This window comes from Chrysochloris asiatica, unplaced genomic scaffold (assembly GCF_000296735.1).
Source record: "Chrysochloris asiatica unplaced genomic scaffold, ChrAsi1.0 scaffold00092, whole genome shotgun sequence".
Lineage (NCBI taxonomy): Eukaryota > Metazoa > Chordata > Mammalia > Afrosoricida > Chrysochloridae > Chrysochloris > Chrysochloris asiatica.
The window spans coordinates 5,183,869-5,202,732 of NW_006408610.1; the positions used below are offsets into that span (position 1 = coordinate 5,183,869).

At 52.2% G+C, this 18,864-nt stretch overlaps 1 protein-coding gene across 1 annotated transcript in view; it reads left to right on the forward strand.

Annotated features, from left to right (window-relative positions):
- The first annotated feature begins 240 nt into the window (after nucleotides 1-240).
- HCN4 (hyperpolarization activated cyclic nucleotide-gated potassium channel 4) overlaps nucleotides 241-18,864 on the forward strand; it is a 55,432-nt gene continuing 36,808 nt past the window's right edge. The window contains exon 1 of the mRNA XM_006866509.1: nucleotides 241-1,933. Coding sequence (XP_006866571.1) covers nucleotides 1,149-1,933 — 785 coding nt within the window. The 5' untranslated portion in view covers nucleotides 241-1,148. The remainder of the gene's footprint in view (nucleotides 1,934-18,864) is intronic.

Here is an 18,864-nt window from a genome sequence, read left to right on the forward strand (position 1 = left end):
GTTAGGCTCCTCAAGGGAAAGACTGGCGGCGGTTCGCTCCCTGCCTTTGTCACTGGAAACCCCTGTGAACGTCCCCAACTCAGAGTATTTCCCGGAAACCCCCTCTCCAAGCGGGGCGCGGGAAAACCTGGGGCTCCGTTGGCAGACGACCCGCAAGCCTTGGGCGGGGAGGGTCAGAGACAACTGAAGAGGAAATCCTCCGGGAATAAGATAGCCTAGCTATGGGAGGACAGATCGAGGACCCCGCCCCCCAATCCTGAGGTGGGGCATCCAAAGAAGCCAGAACACTAATCTTCGAGTGCGCACCCAGCCCTTGGTCAAGGAAAGATATTTGTCGGGACAGAAGTAAGGACGCCTCTAGTCCCAGTTGCTCAGGAACAGTCCGCCCTCGACCCCCACTGGGCCCGCCCCTCGTGCCCCTCCCGGCCCCTGGCGCGACTGCCCCTTTAAGAAGCCCAGGTAGGCAGGCCCGGCTGCGGGAGTGGCTCCTATGGCAACCCGCGAGCTGCGGCGGCTTCATGAATATTCCGGGGCGCGGGAGCCCGAGCGCTGCCGGAGGGCGCTCTGGGGTGGGGGGTGGCGGCCGCTGATGTAAACCCCGCGGGTCGCTAGGCTTTGCTCGGCTGCGGTGGGAACCCCGGGACTGCCCGACCGGGTTCCCCCAGAGGAGGCAAGCAAGCTCGCGGGCGGCCAGCCACAAAGTCCCGTCAGCAGGACAGACTGACAGCCGGCTGACTCGCAGGACACGCGCTCCGAGGTGCGCGGGCCGTGCGCTCTGCGCTCTGGAGCGGCTCCCGGAGCGCCGCGGCCACAGAGCCGCTCCTGCCCAGCGCTCATTGTTCCCCGCGGGGGCGGGGCGCCTGGAGCCGGGCCGCGCGCCGCGCCCCTGAACGCGGGAGGGGGGAGCGCGGGGTCCCTGCGCCCATCCTGGCCCAGGAGGGGGCGCAGCGCGGCGAGTCAGGGACCCGGAGCCGGACTGGGAGCCTCCCCGCCGCGCGCCGCCAGCCCGAGCATGGGTGCTTGAAGCGGCCCCACACGGCGACGAAGGACGCGTCCCCGCCGGCGGACTGACGGGCAGGCGGACCTGGAGCTGGTCGGCGGTCCGGCACCCTCGCCCCGGTGCCAGAGCCGGCCCGGCCCCTGGAACTATGGACAAGCTGCCGCCGTCCATGCGCAAACGGCTCTACAGCCTCCCGCAGCAGGTGGGGGCCAAGGCGTGGATCATGGACGAGGAAGAGGACGCCGAGGAGGAAGTAGCTGGGGGCCGCCAGGACCCCAGCCGGAGGAGCATCAGGCTGCGACCGCTGCCCTCGCCTTCGCCCTCGGCGGCCGCTAGCGGCACGGAGCCCCGGGGCGCGGCCCTCGGGGCGGCGGACTGCGAGGGGCCCGCCCGGGGCGCGGGCAAGTCCAGCACGAACGGAGACTGCAGGCGCTTCCGCGGGAGCCTGGCCTCGCTGGGTAGCCGGGGCGGCGGCAGCACTGGAGCGGGAGGCGGCAGCGGCCACGGGCACCGGCGTGACTCCGCGGAGGAGCGGCGGCTCATAGCCGAAGGCGATGCGTCCCCCGGCGAGGACAGGACGCCCCCGGGCCTGGCAGCTGAACCCGAGCGCCCTGGAGCCTCAGCGCAGCCCGCAGCCTCGCCGCCGCCGCCCCAGCCATCGCCGCAGCCGGCCTCCGCCACCTGCGAGCAGCCCTCAGCGGACACAGCTATCAAAGTGGAAGGAGGCGCGGCTGCGGGCGACCAGATCCTCCCCGAGGCAGAGGTCCGCCTGGGCCAAGCCGGCTTTATGCAGCGCCAGTTTGGGGCCATGCTTCAGCCAGGAGTCAACAAATTCTCTTTGAGGATGTTTGGCAGCCAGAAAGCCGTGGAGCGGGAGCAGGAGAGGGTTAAATCAGCAGGATTTTGGATTATCCACCCCTACAGCGACTTCAGGTAAGAGGCCAGAAGTGATCCTGTGGGTGCCTAAGCGGTCTCAGACTTGCTTCTCCCGGTTCTGCCTCCCTGCCGGAGTTAACTTTCCTCCCTCGCGCTCAGAGCTCCAAGAGAGAGTAGGGAGCCTCTAGGATCTGAGACACCGGCAGACCTCCTCTTACATGTCTCTCTCTGGGAACTTTCCTCTTTTCTAGCTCCCATCCTCTCAGCTCATAGGGCCGCATTAGAGACAGCCTGAAAAGGTGCTCTGAGCCTGGCCTAGCCCAGACCTCCGGCAGAATAACACTCTGCCACCTTAAGCCACGCATCCCACCTCCCCCACCAAGGCTGCAGAGTCAGGGTGGCCATCCTGCAGAGAATAACCACAAAAGGAGACAGACCTCTTAGATGCTGGGCCGGCTCCTTTGGCGATGGCCCCAGGGATCTGCCTTTTGGTGACCTGGGAAGCTGCAGCCAGAGGGAGAACTGGGCCCTGGAGAACTGGGGGTCACGGAACCTCAGGTTCAGGATGAGAGTCCTCTGCACCCCCTTTGAACCTGGTTCACAGCTGGCATTGAGACTGACCTTGCTGGTCATGGTAAGAGAAGATGCCTGGTGTCCTGACTGATGGGCAGCCATCCTGTGACCCAGTATTATCCGGAGTCTTACTCCATTCCAGTGGCCCAGCTCCAGTAGCTGCTAGATCTCCAGATAAAAGATGTGATGCCCCCTCCCCCATCACCTGAGTCAGATACCACCTAACTGCAGATAGCACTGGACTTGGGGCCTGTTTGAGTATCTATACTAAAAGAGGAATTGGTGGTTGCCTCTGAAGTTGGAGTCAGGCATGCCTTATCCCAGTCAGGGTCCTGCAGCCCAAGTGCCTCTCTGGTTTAGAAAGTGTTCATCTTTTTGAGCTGTGTTTAATTCCAGTTCATTCTTGCTCTCTTCCTCTTTGGGTACTGACCTGTGTTTATCCCTCTTCCCTGCCTACCCCAATTGCCTGTCTATATTCATGAGCATTTTGTCAACCTAGAGCCCTCTTTGCAAACTCCAGGGAAGCTGGGTTTGTAATGACAGCAAACTCATTGTCCATCCAATGAAAGAGGTTTCTTGTGCTGGGAATGACCAGTCAGGCAGCACCGGATGGCTTAAAATAGGTGGTGAACATAGGCCTTTTAAAATTCTTTTTAAATGAAGGATTGGTCTTCTTAACCCTAATGCCCAGATTCCAAGTGGGCATGGAAGGCCAGAGAGCAAGCCAAACAGATAGCATCATAGATATCAACTGTGTGACTTCCCCAACAAGGTTCCCAGGGACAGGTTCCTAAATGGTGGCCTCCCCCCTGGCTGACCACTGGGACTTGAGGGCCCCAGCCTGAGTTCATGAGAAGTACACAGGAACTGTGCCTCCCCAACACCCACCTCTCAACTCCTTAGTAGTGGTGGTAGGCAAGCATCCACCTTAAGATTGTTGAGGGTTCTCCCTTTCCTTGCTCAATCTTTGTTGTTAGTAAGCTTCTGTTTAGATTTCTCATCATTAACTCCATTGCCTGGGGTCCAGGGAAGCCTGCAAGCCGGGCCAACCGTAGGCATACATAGGCACATGTAGGCATCCATCAACCACAAGCATTTCTTGAGTCCTGGGTCTTGTCTTCCGGTTGCATGGTGAAAGGCTAGGACTGGGTGGATTTTATGAATGGGAACCTCTCCTCCTTCTTGGTCTCACATATGCCTTTCCTAGCATGACTGACTGCATTCTCCTTGCTGCAGAATCTCCTACTAAGCACAGGCTTCTTGGGACAGGCTAGGGGATGGGGAGGGAGGATGCGGCATGATTGACCGGGGCAACAGGAGGTGATAGGCTGTGAGTTCAGCTTAGATTTGTGCCTTTATCCAGAGGGACTGGTGGCTGGAAGCACACGGACTCTGGGCACAGCCATGAGCTGTCTGGGGCTGCGTGGGGCGGCGTAAGGAAAGAAATCCTTGGAGGGAGGTGGCCATGCTTCTCCTGCTTCTAGGCCCAAAACCCTGGTTTCATCTTCAGAAGGTCACTGAGGCAATGAGCAGGCTAAGTCTGCTAAGCTTACTTAGAAAACTACTGCTCATCTCAGCCTAACCCCACTCTACCCTCAGCTCTCCAAACCTCAGTCCCGAGAGTTTGTCTCCAAGCCACTGGCCCTTGGACCTCTATTTGGAACCCACCCCCATTACCCACCACAGGCTTCCTGGGAGTTTCTGCAAGCTCTTCTCAGGCTAGTTGAGGATTTATTCATCATTTTGAAAGGCAGGAAGCATTGATCCAACAGAATTGGCTTAATAAAGGATCCCCAGCAAACCATGATAGATTGAATTTGCGGTTTGGCATTCAGGGCCTTGCTGTCATGGGCTGCTTCCGGCAACTCTGTTCCTGGGGCATGGAAACTGTGTGCCTTTCCCAAGGACTAGAGTGGACTGGGCTTGGAGGGACCAGGATGACCTGGGCTATGTCTAAAAATAAGCTTTCTTGGCTGCCTTGACATCTTGACATCTCCTTTCTCCATGCCATTCCATCCCCTGGCTGTCCCATGGCTCCTCTAGACTCCAAGGGTTTGTCTGGCTCTCTCTCCCTTCCAGGTCTCCATCTGCCCTTTGAAACTTATTTTGTGGTTTGTTAAGGGAAGGGACCAGGTCCCAGTAATTCTTTGCGATCTTCTTCCCTAGGCTTCTGCCCATGGCTGGCTGGGCTCTAGGGACCTAAGTGAGCCCTGTCTTCTATATGATCCATGTCCTGGAAGCAGGGCCAGGTGGTGGGAACCTGCAACAAATAGAACATAACATCTGGGCAGTCTGCTTCCTAGGAGAAAGAAAGGACACTAGCAACCCCTGAGTAAAGGTGTATCTGGTTTTCTGAGATACTGCTGCAGACTTTCAAGCTTCCTGTTCGACGAGTCTGATGGGTGTGTGTGTCTAGTGTGCGAACAGGTGTCTTAGGGCTGTGTGGGTGGACAGATGTCCTGTCCGGAAAGTTCCTTTGTGGGATGTCAGTTCTGAAGCTGCCACTGTGCCCTGGCAGTGAGAATCAGGCAGACAGAGCTTAGATCTTCTCCTCCTTCGTCCCCACCCTCTCCTAACCTGAGCCTCCTGGAACTGTGAGGGTGGAGAGGGAGGGCCAGAAATAGGTTCTTTCTTTGAATCAGAAGCAACTGGGCTCTGAAAGCTTCCCCAGTCAATCACTCTAGTCAGCGTTCAACTACTAATCAAAAGGTTGGTAGTTCAAACTCAACCAGAGGTGCTGCGAAAGAAAGGTCTGGCAATCTGCTTCCGAAAAATCACAGCAATGGAAATCTTACTTACTAATTGTGGTTCTGCTCTGCATACATGGGACGGACCACCATGAGTTGGGATCAACTCAGTCGCAGATGGCTTGTTTGTTTCTTTGTTTGGGGTCAGGGGTGGGGAGAGGGAGGGTAATGATCTGGTAGGCCCCAAGGGTTGACTGAACCCACCTTCCTACTGTTGATTCTTGGCTCCTGGTCCCTTCCATTGCCACCTCACATCACCGCCCAGTCCTTTCTGCTGTAAAGCCCTGCTTGGGTCCTGAGCCATCTCTGAGCCCCGTTTTCCTCCCTAGACGGTGGGATCATGTTGCCTATCACTTGAGACACAAACTGTACAACTGGGGTCACTGTGGAGTTGTCAGAAGACCATGTTGTGATATGTCCTGAACCCCTCACCGATCCATTCCTTAGATCTCTGGCAGATCAACCCAGGAGATTGAGGGGTGGAGAGAAGAAGGTAGCCTGGTTCTGGGTCTGAGAGCTTTTCTTGGGTACGGATGAGCCCTACTGCAGGCCCTTGCCTCGGCTGGTGGTTGCTGCCATTGCAGTTAGTGTGGAAACCTGTAGCTGCACTGCAGGCTGGGGGGCCAGGGGGGGAAGTATCCTTGATACACAGGGGAATTCCAATGTGAATAGTCTGGGAGGTACCATCAGCTGACACAGTGGACAACAGTATTCTCCCATGATGAGGATGTGGCCAACCTGACAAAATTGGTGGAGTGGGTGTGCTGGGAAGTCCAGAATGCTCCAGGATTCCTGATGCATTGAGGCCCAGAACCCTGTGTGCCAGGCTCTTCAGTTCCCTGGTTGGGAGGCTACACAGTGATTGTGGGCTGCCTTCCCTCTTGCCTGGTCCTGCCCCATTTGCTGCCTTAGCTGCTGAGAGCTTCGAGGCTTTTGGGTATTGGGTAGCTCACGTAGAGAGCTTCTAACAGTACTGGCCTGTCTGCCTGTCTATCTGCCCTTGTCCCCCTTATGCTTGAAGGCCTAGCTTCATCCCTGGCTATTCTGGGACACCCGTTCTCTCCCTGACCCCTGTGAAGCTCTGTGTTTGTCATCACGCTCTGCTTCTCAGGCTAGAACGTCTTCTGACTCACCTGGGAATCTGGTTAAAGTACAGATTCTGATTCACGAGGCCTGGGCTGGGTCTGAGACTGCGTTTCTAATAAGTGTCTGGAGTCCCTGCGTGGTACAAATGGTTAACAGTCTTGGCTGCTAACCTCAGAAGCATGTCAGATGCACCTCAGAAGAAAGGTCTGGCAGTCCACTTCTGGGAAATCAGTCCTTGACAACCCTGTGGAGCGCAGTTCCACTCTGACACACACAGGGTCACCCTGAGTTAGAATCGACTCTGGAAACTGGTGTAATAAGTGCCCAGGGGATGCTACTGGTGCCCAGACCACACTTAGAGTATTAAAGTTGCAGACCCTGCGCATGTTCTGTGCTTGACCCAGCTCCCGGCTGCCATCCCTGAAGTCAGAGACTCCCCTCCCCTTGTACTGGACTCAGCCATGCTGGGTGAATTTTGTGAATGAAGCAGCTGGCCTTGCACACTTTGGCAGGGAGGAGTCACCTCCTAATCGGCTTCTCTTCTTCTCTTTCTGCACTGCTACTTGGGTCCATTTAGCATACTGGTCCTAGCCACTGGCCACTAGAGGTGAAGGAGAGCAAAGTGGCAACAGGCAATTCATCTGGTTCCTCCCCATTTGGCATCTCCTCCCAACACCCTTCCCCCACCCCCCAGAGGGCTGGGCCCGCATCTGGAGCAGGGAGTGCAGTGACGGCTGGGCAGGAGCAGCAGGTGGTATCAGTGAGGGGCTGCAGAGGTGATGCAGGACAGGGGAGCCAGTATGAGGTGATGGTGACACTGGGTGGCTGAGAGGAGGACGGAGGTACCCATCACTAGCAGCTGTTTCAGCACCTTAAACAGAGGCTTTTTGTCTGACTCTGAATTCCTCCCATATTGCCCAGGTCAGACCCAGCGGTCTGCCCCATGGGCTGGGCTTACCTGTTGCCTCTCCCCTCCTCCACTGTGGAAGGCACAGTATACGCATGACTTGTGTAGTCCATGTGTCTGCTATTACACTGGATGCCATGGGGAATTCACCCAGAGCAGAAGGTCCGGTCCTAGTCCCCTGGGGTTGTGTAACCTCGGAGACAAAGGACTCCAGCGCACACATCCGCTTAACTCAAGGGCTCTTACAAAACTGCTTCTGCCAGTTGCTAATTAATAGAAGGGCCACTGAGGCCAGCCAGGCCGTCCTGCTTGCACCCAGGGGATGCTGAAGAATCCACTTTTCTCAGCCAGAGCGGGCTGTGGGGAGGGCAGGGGCATTTCCTTGGCTTCTGAGACGATGTTCTCTGCCAGCCAGGCTTCCTTACAGAGAAAACATTGCCAGGGCCTTGGGAATTGGTGCAGTCCCAAGGCAAACGTGGCCACTTGGAGACACTCCCTTCCATCAGTATCTGCCCAAAACTGGGACTGGAAGTGCACAGGTAGGTAGTGAGCCCTTTGTCATAGGGGCTATTCAAGATGAGACTGAGCAATGCTTAGACCAGAGGTCAACAGCATCATATGGACTAAGTGTAGCATCCAGATGTTTTGTTTGGCCAGCGTAGTATGTCATCACACATCTGAGCCAATGTTGTAAAACTGGAAGATGGAACATCAAAATTTGGCTTTGGGTCTTCTCTTGGAAGATCGGAAGCTGGAAGCTCTGTTCCTACATTCCCATCCCCACAGCTGGAGCTGGAACGGGTTGTTGTTGTTAAGTACCGTGGAGTCGGCTTTGACTCATAGTGGCCCTACATAGGGTTTCCAAGACTATAAATCTTTACGGGAGCAGACCACCTCATCTTTCTCCCATGGAACCACTGGTAGTTTTGAACTGCCGACCTTGAGGTTAGCAGCCCGATCCGTAACCACTACGCTACCAGGAACAGGTTAGAGACTTTTATTGTTCAGTTGCCCACAGTCTCCACCTGTCCCTATGGTCTCTGTCCTACACCCACGCATGTCAGTTATGCACATTTATCTGCCTGAGTTTCAAACCTAAGATTCAAACTCAAGTAGACGTAAGCCAAGTGGATTCACAGAACAATAATTACCATTTACCAACAATTTACCCTGTGACGGAATGGTGGGAACTTTATAGCTCAGGTTTCATTGACTCTCTGTGGTAGCCTGAAAGATAGCTTCTAGTGCACCCAGTTTACACATAAGGGAACCAAGGTTTTGAAAGGGAACAACAACAACAAAAAATCTCTGCCTCAAATGGACAGCTACAAAATACCAGAACTGGAGTTTGAACCTGGTCTTCTAACACTACATGTTTCTCCTTCCTTCTTCCCCTCTCTTCGGCTTCTTTTTCTGTTAGCTTAAAAAAAAATAAAATTGAATGCCCAAAGTAGTTAAAGAAAACATTCTTCTGAAAGTTAAACCTTTGCAGATAATATTTGACCACACATTCTCTGTGAGGAGGAGCTCAGAAAGGGAGTTCAGCAAGCAGTGCAAATTCATCAGGATCTCAGAATAGTAGGTCTGGAGAGGCTTTAGGTATTCCTGAGCCAAGAGCCTTTGTTTTCCAGATGCAGAGCAGAGTCTTTGAAAGGGAAAGTGATGGGCCCAACGCCCTAGAGTGAATCCATGCCAGAGACGAACTGGAATCCAAGAGGAGTATGTAATGTCTGGGTTGCAAAGGTAAAAAAGTTCCATAGTCCAGAAGTTCCAAGGTCCCTATCCAGAGGATTTCCAAGGAAGGCATTTCCAGAATTATCTTGTCACTTTGGAGCTCTTCTCTGTCACCCCAGTCGCAGGCCTGTCGTTTTTTGGGTGATAGATCTTTACAAGGTCAGGCTGTAATTAAGGCCTAGCCTTTGAGAAGGGAGTCTTTCTGAATCTGAACTTGTCAAGTCTTGGGCTGAGACAGGCCTTCCCTAACCCCCGACCCTGCTGGATTGTGCTGATACTTACTCTGCTCTGCCTCTCTGTGGGTCCTGACTAGTGGTTTGGGGATTTTGGAGCCACATTTAGGTGTCATTAATGTCCCTGTTTCTGAATGGAAATGATTGGGGCTCAAAGGGAAAGGGCAAGTAGTCAGTGGTATCTGTGTTTTGTGTACCAGAAAAACAGATGGTAACACATGATCTAGTCAGTACATACTTCAGAGAAGTGAGGAAAGGGAGCCAGGACTCTGCATGTATAGGGTCAGGGTTCAGTGTGTGACTAGGGTTGGGGCTCAGTCTGTAACCACAGTCAGGGTTGAAGACTATGGTCAGGGTCCCACCTGTGTTCAAGATAAGGGCTCAGTCTATAGTCAGGAACTGGAGTCCTTGAACAGAGCCTTTGAGCCAACCCTAATGTCCTCCCTGAGTCTGGGTGTGCATGTGGCCCATCCTCTAGCCCTGTGCCTGCCCCCTTAGGAAGCCCTCCCCGAATCCTACCGTCCTAAGCTCCCTGAGTTCCTACACCTCTCAGCATCTGAGCCAGCTGCCTCTGGTCCTCTCTGGGAGGTAAAGTACAAATTATAAATAAACAGCAGTGCCACCCCTGAGGACGCCAGAGCTACCAAATCTCACACGTGACTACTCCCCGCCCCGCTCTGCTCTCTCATTGTTTGGGGCTGGTGTCTGGTCTTCCCAGCCAGGCAGCAAACTCACTGGCACCTGCAGAGCCGCTCTTAGGGCTGGGCACGAGAGGAGTACAGGCTGACAGAGAGACTCCCTCCACCCCACCACACCCCCAGCTTGGGATACCACAAATTGCAGAGCGAGCAGCAACAGGGCCTCCAGGTCTGCTCACGACAGCTGCGGGGGCCTGATAATTGGCTGCTGATGATTTTGTGTCTGTCTAAGCATTTACCCATGTGGGTGGATGTGTTATGTCTACAGGAATGAGATTTTCAGAAATTAATAGATAACATGGAGCTGCCTAATCCGTTGTCTTCTCGGCTGGCTGGAGGAGGGGCAAGTTAAAGGGGTCATGCCCTGTGGGAGATCATGTGGTCCATTCGGAAAGCTCTTTCCACCCATCCTAGGGGAGGGAGGTTACTGCTTACCTGGCAAAGAGGAGAGAAGGACTTCAGCTCTTTGTTAAGGTCTGGTTGTGGAGAGGAAAGACAAGAGGTAAACTAGTGTGGACCCGTGGTCAAGGAAGGTTTCTGGAAGGAAGCGGAACTGAGCTGGATCTGAAGGAGAGAGACACTATTATGCACAATTTTTTTAGGTAAACAGGTGTCTGGGAGCTTGAGCTAAGGGGCTACCTGATTAGGGTGGGTATTGGCCACCACTAAGGACAGAGGACCTGCCTCTCTGGACCTGCACTCCCTAAGTTCAACCCCTCATTCTTGAGGTTCCTTATCCTGCTGCCTCCAGTCTTGCCTCTGCTGCTGCCTGAATATATGTGCATGTGGACATATGTGTGTGCGTGTGTGCATAAACATGGAGGGATGCATATGTGTGTGTGCACACCCCACAGTAGTGCTGGACTCTGGCCTAGGCTGCACAGCCTTGAAAAGACTCCCTTCTCCTGCCTTATGAGGCCCGAGGCCCGGAAGGTAGATGTTAATGCTGCTGCCATAATGTCACTGAGCATGTGGCCTGGAGCCCAGAAGTAATTACCCTGCGGTTCCCCCAATGGGGACTGGAGCAGCCCCTGTCACTGATTAACGGGAGTCTTTAGCACTGGATGCTAAAGCCAGCCTTGGGCTCCTCCCCCCTGCGGTTTGTCAGAGGTTCTGGACATTTGCTCCTTTCCCCAGGGACAGGAAAACACCTCAGGTACACAAGTCTCATCAGTGCTGTTGGCACCATTTAGAAGGGAGGGACTCATGGGATCCAGCAGGAGAGACTCTGCAGATGGGGCCTGTCTTTGCACAGCAGGCTCCACATCTGGACTGCCCCCTCACCCTTGCCCCTGGAAGCCTATGTCCTCTCATCCTAAGCGTCCCTTGGTTGTAACTGCCCATTGCCCCCACTGAGAGTGCTCTTCTGACCCTCATCCTGCTATGCTGTGTGACCTCAGCAAAGTCCTTTTTGCTCTCAGTGTCTGGATTGAGGACTCAGTCTGTGACAGAGAAGAGAGCAAAGCTAATTGGTCAAATAGGTATTGAATCTGTAATCCTGACCCTATTAGGACAAACTGAGCCAACAGGGCAGGGACAGCACTGTCAACCAGGAATGCTGATGAGTATCAATCTCTCTACTTTCTGGAGACTCTGCTGGGGCCTATCTGGGCAAGACCCTGTGGTTAAGCAATTCTGTGGTCCTGGAAAGGAGTCTTGGTCACGTAATGGTTAGGAGTTCAACTGCTAAATGAAAGGTTGGTGGTTCAGACTTACCCAGCTGTTCTACGGGGGAAAGACTTGGCCATCTGCTCTCATAAAGATGACAGCCAAGAAAACCCTATGTGGCAGTTTTGCCCTGTACGAGGGGTTGGTATGCATCGGAATCCCATAGATGGGGGATGATTTACCGACAGGCATCTTTGAGCCGAGGCTTCACCAACTGAGTACCGGGGAGCATGGCCAGCTTTACTCCCTAGCTGTGTGCTGGCTATATAGGTATTGTGTATTTAGGTCCCCCCATTGGACCAGCGCCCCCCGTGGGAACAGAGATCACGATAAATCAGCTGCAATGTTGTCCTCCTGGAAAGGATGTCTCGCAGGGAGCGTTGTATCGCTGGCCTCAGAAGGGTTTAGGGCGTGAAGGTCCATGGGATTTAGGTCACATGAGACAACAGTGGTTGGAGGGTAGGGGTGGACTCCACTGGAGCAGCCCAGGGCCGCCAGCCTTGGAGTTGACAAGGGAAGGATTTGTGAAATGCGGTGTTTCCTGTCCCAGAGACTTTGGGAGTCACGGCTCTGTCCTGCTGCCCAGAGCCAAGGGTCCTGACCTGGGAATAAGAGGCCAGTTAAACACTTGACTCGGCCCAGTCCAGCTGTGTGAACTTGGCTAAGGCCTCCCCTCCCTGGGCCTTGCTTGCCTTGTCTGACATGGGCAGTTTTATGCAATTACAGGTGCCTGGAGCACTCCCTGGGTGAAGTCTGGGCAGCCCGGATTTGGGGCCACACTGTGCCTCTACCTCATCGTTTTGGGAGCCACTGGGCTGGGCCATCCCTAAGGCCCCTTTAGGTTTACAGCTAGCAGTTCTCTGATTGCATGGCGCTTGCCTTAGTCGTTTAGTGGGTCCCCGGAGCCCTGGGGTAGAATACTGACTCCTCATTCTGGCCTTCAAGCCCATTAGTGGAAAACTTCATCTTCAGAGAGTCATTCCCCTTTCCCTCACAGGTTGTTAGGTACCAGAATCACAAAATCTGGAACTGAGAAGGACTTCATGAGTGGCCCCTCTCAGAGACTTCATTTATCAGGCTGTTTTCCTAGGAGAGGACGCCTGGGTCTGTCTGGCTGCGTCTCCTCAGAGCCTAGGCAGTTCATGTGGTATTCTTGTTGCTTGACTGACCCCCATCCCCATCCCAGCAAGAAAGGGGCTGTGTAGACCCCCTCCGAATCATTATGTACCTGCCCTCTATGTTGTTGTTGTTAAGTGCCGTCGAGGAGTAGGTTCCGATTCCTATTGACCCTGTACAGGGTTTCTGAGGAACAGCTGATGGGCTTGAACTGTTAACCTTGTGGTTCAAAGTCCAGTATGCTACAGCACCACACCAGGAGTCCTTCTTCTTAGGGACAGCCTTCTTCTTAGCTTCTTGTTAAACCCTTCCCTGATCAGTGCTGCATGACCTTGGGAAGTTCTGCCCCAAATCCACTTCCAATTCTTCATGCTGCAGCTCCACTCTGTCTCCTCCTTCACCTTCGTGGTGCCTCCTTTTTGCAGGAGCAGGTGAGCTCTCCTACCGAATTTCCCTGGAGGCTTTGCTCATGTGCTACTCCACAACAGGATTCTATTTTTGATCTGGTCTCCTGAGTGGTGGGAGAGAAGGTTCCTGGGGAGCTGTGTTTGAGCCTTCTTTGTTCTTTTAAACTGGGCAGAGAGGTTCTGCAACTGCCAGTCCCCTCCTCAATCTTGCAATTTGACCCCAATTTCTTATCTACTGGGTGGAACACAGAGAGGTTAGGCTACTTGCCTGAGGGAACACAGCATCCCAGCAAGTTCAAGGCTTTGTGCAGTTTGGCGTGTATGTGTGACAAGTGTGTCTCTGTGTGTGCACAGACTTAGGGTCCCTAGAGGAGGGTCCAGCCCACCATAGAAGCAGTGGGTTGTTATTTGTAAGTGTTTCTTAAATCCAGGCCTGTGTGTTCAGCTGGGCCTTCTAAGAAGGAGTAGGTACATTTCCTTTCCCAGGGAACTCTCACCTTCATGGCTTCTATGACCCCCAGAAGAGTCCTTCCTATCCACTCATCCCAGCATTTAGGGTGCCCCCTCTTCTCTTCTGACCCGTAATGGGTAGGGGTAAGGCATCAGAGTTTTCCGAGATGTGCGTTCTTCCTGTAGCAAGGTTTTGATCTGGTCAGCTGCCCTTGGCTGACCTCTTTGGCCTCTGCAATGCAGAGATTTGTGGAGTTTGATGTATTTAGAGATTAGTTAACTCCATCTTCTCGTACTGATGGGGAAACTGAGCAAGAGAGAGTGAGAGAGGCAGGAAGTTGTTCAAGGTCACACAGCAAGTTAGAGACAATGGGACTAGACCCCAGGACTCTGAGTTCCTTGTCCTGGGCTCCTTCCCATAACCCCTGCTGTGCTCTAGCCTCAGAGATGCCCCTTCTGGTCAGTGGACATGCTTGGGCCTCCTCCTCTTTGGGGCTGTAGTACCCTCTGGTACCCAGTGGGCCATGCTGCCCCCTGCTCCTCTCTGCCCACATTCTCAAGTTTGATGAATTTCCCTTCTGGAAGTCACCCTCAGATTTCTCAGCACAAAATCAGTGCTCCCCTCCTCTGCCTTAGCCTCTACCCTGTGCTTATGATCCTGACTGCCCATGGTGCTGGCCTGGATCACCAGCTCCCTCTGTGGGCTTGGGGCTGCCCATCTCCCAGACTGAGGATTCCTTGAGGTGGGACCTTGATATGCACATCAGGATCCCTATAACCATCAGAATAGGGTCTGCATCTTGGCAATTGCAGGAATAATAATGCTGATGCGGATAATGATTAGCATATAGAGAGTAATTACACTGTGTGCAGTGAGTTACAGATATATTATTAAATGCACCCTGAATCGTGTAAGTTGAGACTATTTTACACATGAGAAAACAGACTCTGAGAGGTTTAGTGATTTGCCTAATGTCACACAGCTAGGTATTCAAATAACAGCATACCTTACCACCATATCGTCCACTACAGCCCTGTTGCACCTCAGCATTACCTAGAAGCTTGTTGGAAATGCAGAATCTTAGACCTGCTGAATCAATCTGCAGTTTAATAAGATCCCTGGGAGATTTGTGTACAAAGATTAGTGTGAGACACCCTGTGCTCTATGATGAAAAGATCACAAAAGGGCAAAGGAAGAATCAATCGGCAACTCACCTTCTCCTTGGGGAGTGGTTGAGACTAGCCCACATCAACTCAGGATGGGGTGGGAGGAGAGCAAGGATAGGGGCGCAATGCCAAGGATCTTCTGTGTTTGGGTCTTTTCTAAAATCAAACTTTATTCCTCAAGTAATCAATAATAAAAAACTGACAAATAAAATATAATAAAGATCCACCTAAATCCAAACAGCGCACCCATCAATGGAGCACTAGATTAGAGCCCTTGGCTCTAAATTGAACCACTTCCAGAGGCAGTTGCCCTGGCATCCAAGGGAGCAGGTACCTGGGTGCCCTGTGATTCTGAGTCAGAGGTTTTGAGGTGGATTATAAATAGAGCTCTAGTGGCAAGGCGGGGGTGGGGAGGAGATAGCAATTCATCTATTGTAGTGGGGCGGAGACCCTGGGGTCAGAGAGGAGCCACAAAGAACAGTGAGGGGGCTGAGCAAAGCCAAGGCGGTGGTGGAGGGGGGAGGATTCCCCTTAGAGGCTAGACCAGAGCTTGACTCCGGATGCTGGTTGGGAGTAGCTATTTAAAGTTCCAGGGACTGAGGGAGATTAAAATACAAGCCCCAGGTCGCAGGCTAAGGAGAACATTTATCTGCGTGCCTGACCTCAGACCCTGTCCTGACCTCAGAACAGGGGTAGCCCATTGTTCCTTTGGGTGGGTAGAGGATGTGAGGGGGCTGGGTAGCAGCTCTGCCTGTTGTTAAATACTGTGGATTCAGTTCAACTCACAGCAACACTGTATAGAGTTTCCGAGGAGCGGCTGGTATGTGGCTGGTGAGTCTGAACCACCGACCTTGTGGTTCAAACCGACCTTGCGGTCCAGTGCTTTATCCTAGATGGGAGCATGCATAGGAGGTTAGATGATTTCAGACAGCTATGGTAGTGGATTGCTAACAATAAGGTGGGCAATTCAAACCCATCAGCCGTTCTTTGGAAACCCTATACCAGTTGAGTCGCTTTGAGTGTCCACGGGTGCTTAACAACTACAACAAAAACAATTGTAGTGAATTAGGCTTGGGCTTGCTAACCACAAGGTTGACAGTTAAAATCCACCAGTCTCTCTGAGGTTGCCTGCTCTTATAAAGATTTACAGTCTTGGAAACCTTATATAAGGTCACTATGAGCCAGAATGGACTAGATGGCAGTGGGTGAGGAGGGTGGAGAAGACAAGGAAGGTAGGTGTCCCGGCATGTGCCAGGGGCAGGCATGTGTATGACACTAAACTCGTCCCCTTTGCCTATTACGCTTGCCTTTCAAGTGCCTTCCTTTCTCTACCTTCATGCTCGACTGACTGCCTCTAAAAAGTCTCATCCTGACACCTTACTTCCCAGCTACCCCTCTCTCACCTCCATCAGCTTAGGAATTCCCTGAGGACCTGGGTTGTGTTTCCCCTGACACACAGTAGAGGGTGGGACACTGGCCATTGTTTAAAGTTGTCCCCCCCCCCCAATTATAAAGGCAATGTTTTTCAATTATGGGAGATTTAGAGGATATCGAAATCTGTAATAGATAAACGATTTTTACCTACTAGGTGTAATAGATCAAATACAGTCACCCATGATCCCACCCCTGAGCAATAATCAATGTTAGCATTTTAGTGTATTTTGTTAGTTTGTTTAGCAATCTTTTTCCCTTAGCAACAGTCTTCCATTTTTATTCTGTCCATCCATTGAATTCTGTCCATCCAGAGAATTTTAGTGAGAGCTTTCTGTGCCCAGCCATGTACTTACATTTCAACATCCTTTCTGCTCTTGGGGAGCACACAGCAGGATTAGGAAGGTGAGGTTTGTGTAGTGGGGAAAGAAGAAAAGTAGAATGGTTTTCTTCCCTGCCCTTCCTCACCAAGGCAGAGACCTTCTGGGTCTCTGTGCTGGGCCTGTTTGAGATGACAAGAGGACCGTTAACATCCCCATGGCATGTTCTGTGATATCCATCTGATGCCCACCAGGCTGGAAGCTCACCCACTGCCTTGGTTGAAATCTTTAGCCCCATGTTCCTCTCCCAGCCCTGTCTTTTATCTCACTCTGTCTTGTTTCTCCTGGCCCATCTCTTGTTCACCTACCGTCTCCCCCACTCCCAGCCCTTCCCCTCCTCTGTGACTTTTCCACCATTATCTTGGGTACTTGGCAGGGGCCACCTGCTGATGGGTTTTGCTGGAATCTTAGGGGTTTAGATGTGATAAGTTCCTTGCTCATCATAAGAAACCTGTAAAAACTTATGAGGAGGGACCAGAGGGCTCTTTTCTGCCACTTCTTCTGGACCCCACCACCACCACCACCCCTCAGGCTTTGGCTCCTGAGTCACTTGTTCATTCAACACTCATTCAACAGCCCTCTACTAGGACCTGCTATGTGAAAGGCATGGTGCCAAGTTCCTGGAGTTGAATGACCACAGATTGATAATCACACAAACACCCCATTTCATTGGAGTGTGATGCTAAGATCCAGACGTTAGGGCAGCACGTAAGTGGAGCACCTAGCCAGATTTCCTAGAATACGCAGAAAACTTCCCAGGAGAAGTGATACTTCATCTGAACCAAGGGAGCATAGGGATAGGCAGTAATGGGCAGGAGATCATTCCAGACATAGAAGCAGCATCTAGGAAAACTCAAGGAGACTTGCTAGTACTGAGGATTGGGTATTGGGCTGCTAACTTGAAGGTCAGCAATTGAAAGCCACCAGCCACTCTGCAGGAGAAAGGTAAAGCTGTCTGCTCCCATAAAGATTTACAGTCTTGGAAACCTTCATAGAGTTGCTATGAGTTGCAATGAACTCAACAGCAGAGGGTTTGGTTTTTTGGTTTAGGAAACCCTAGAGGTAGCAGGATGCACGGCATGTTGGGGGCATTGTCGTTGTTGTTATGTGCCGTGGAGTCGGTTCCGACTCATAGCGACCCTGTACAGGGTTTCCAAGGCTGTAAATCTGTACGGGAACAGAAAGCCTCATCTTTCTCCCGCGAAACAGATGGTACTTTCGAACTGCTGACGGTGAGATTCACAGCCCGATTTGTAACCACTACGCTACCAGAGCTGTTTGGGGCATTAAGAGTTAAATGTATGCCGGAAGGAATGGTGAAAGCTGTGGGAGAAAGAGGCAGAATCCAGATCCGGAGGAGCCTTGAGAATGTCAGTAAGGAGTTTGGCTCTTATTTGGGAAGCAGTGGGGAGGTAGAAGGACTTTGGGCTTGACAAAGTGTGGAGGATGAAGAGTGGAGCAGAGATAGATAACAACATCCTGGTTTAGAAGCTGTTGAAGTCATCAAGGTGGTGGGTTAGTGGGATTTCTGGATCCAACATGATTGAGGATCAGAAGGTAAGGAAAAATGAAGAGCTGAAGGTAACTCCCAGGGTTATTACCAACTACTGGGAACATAGGAGTTGTTGAGTTTCATCTGGACATGTCCAGTATGGCATCCTCGTGAGGCATTCAGGTGTAGATGTGAGTTAGCAAGTGAACACAAGAAAGTGGAACTCAAGAGAGATCTGATTTGAAATTCAACATAATAGTGACGAAATGGGAGTCAGTACAGTGATCCAGGTACATTGGATAGAGGGAAAAGAGGTGAGAACATAAAGGAACAAAAACATTTAAACTTCCGTCAGGGGAAGGAGAAGCATAGAGTATAGTGGAAAACTGGCTGAGCGAAGTGTCTCAGAAGCCAAGGAGGACACTGTTTGGAGGAAAGAATGCCTAAAGTGTCAAATGAGGCTTGTTGTTGTTATTGGGCGCCATTGAGTTGTTTCTGACTCGTAGCGACTCTATGCATAATAGAAGAAAACACGGCCCCATCCTGCACCATTGTCACAACTGTTCCTTTTGAACTCATTGTTCCTGCCACTGTGCCATTCCATGTCGTTGAGGGTCTTCTTCTTTTTTGTTGACCCTCCACTTTACCAAACATAATGTCCTTCTCCAGGGACTGGTCCCTCCTGATAATATATCTGAAGCATGAGAAACGAAGTCTGGCCATCCTGGCTTCTAAGGAACTTTCTGACGGTACTTCCTCCAACATAGGTTTGTTTGTCCTTCTGGCAGTCCATGGTACTTTCAATATTCTCCTCCAACACCATAACTCAAATTCATCAATTCTTCTACAGTCTTCCTTATTCATTGTCCAACTTTCATATGCATGAGGCTATCAAAAAT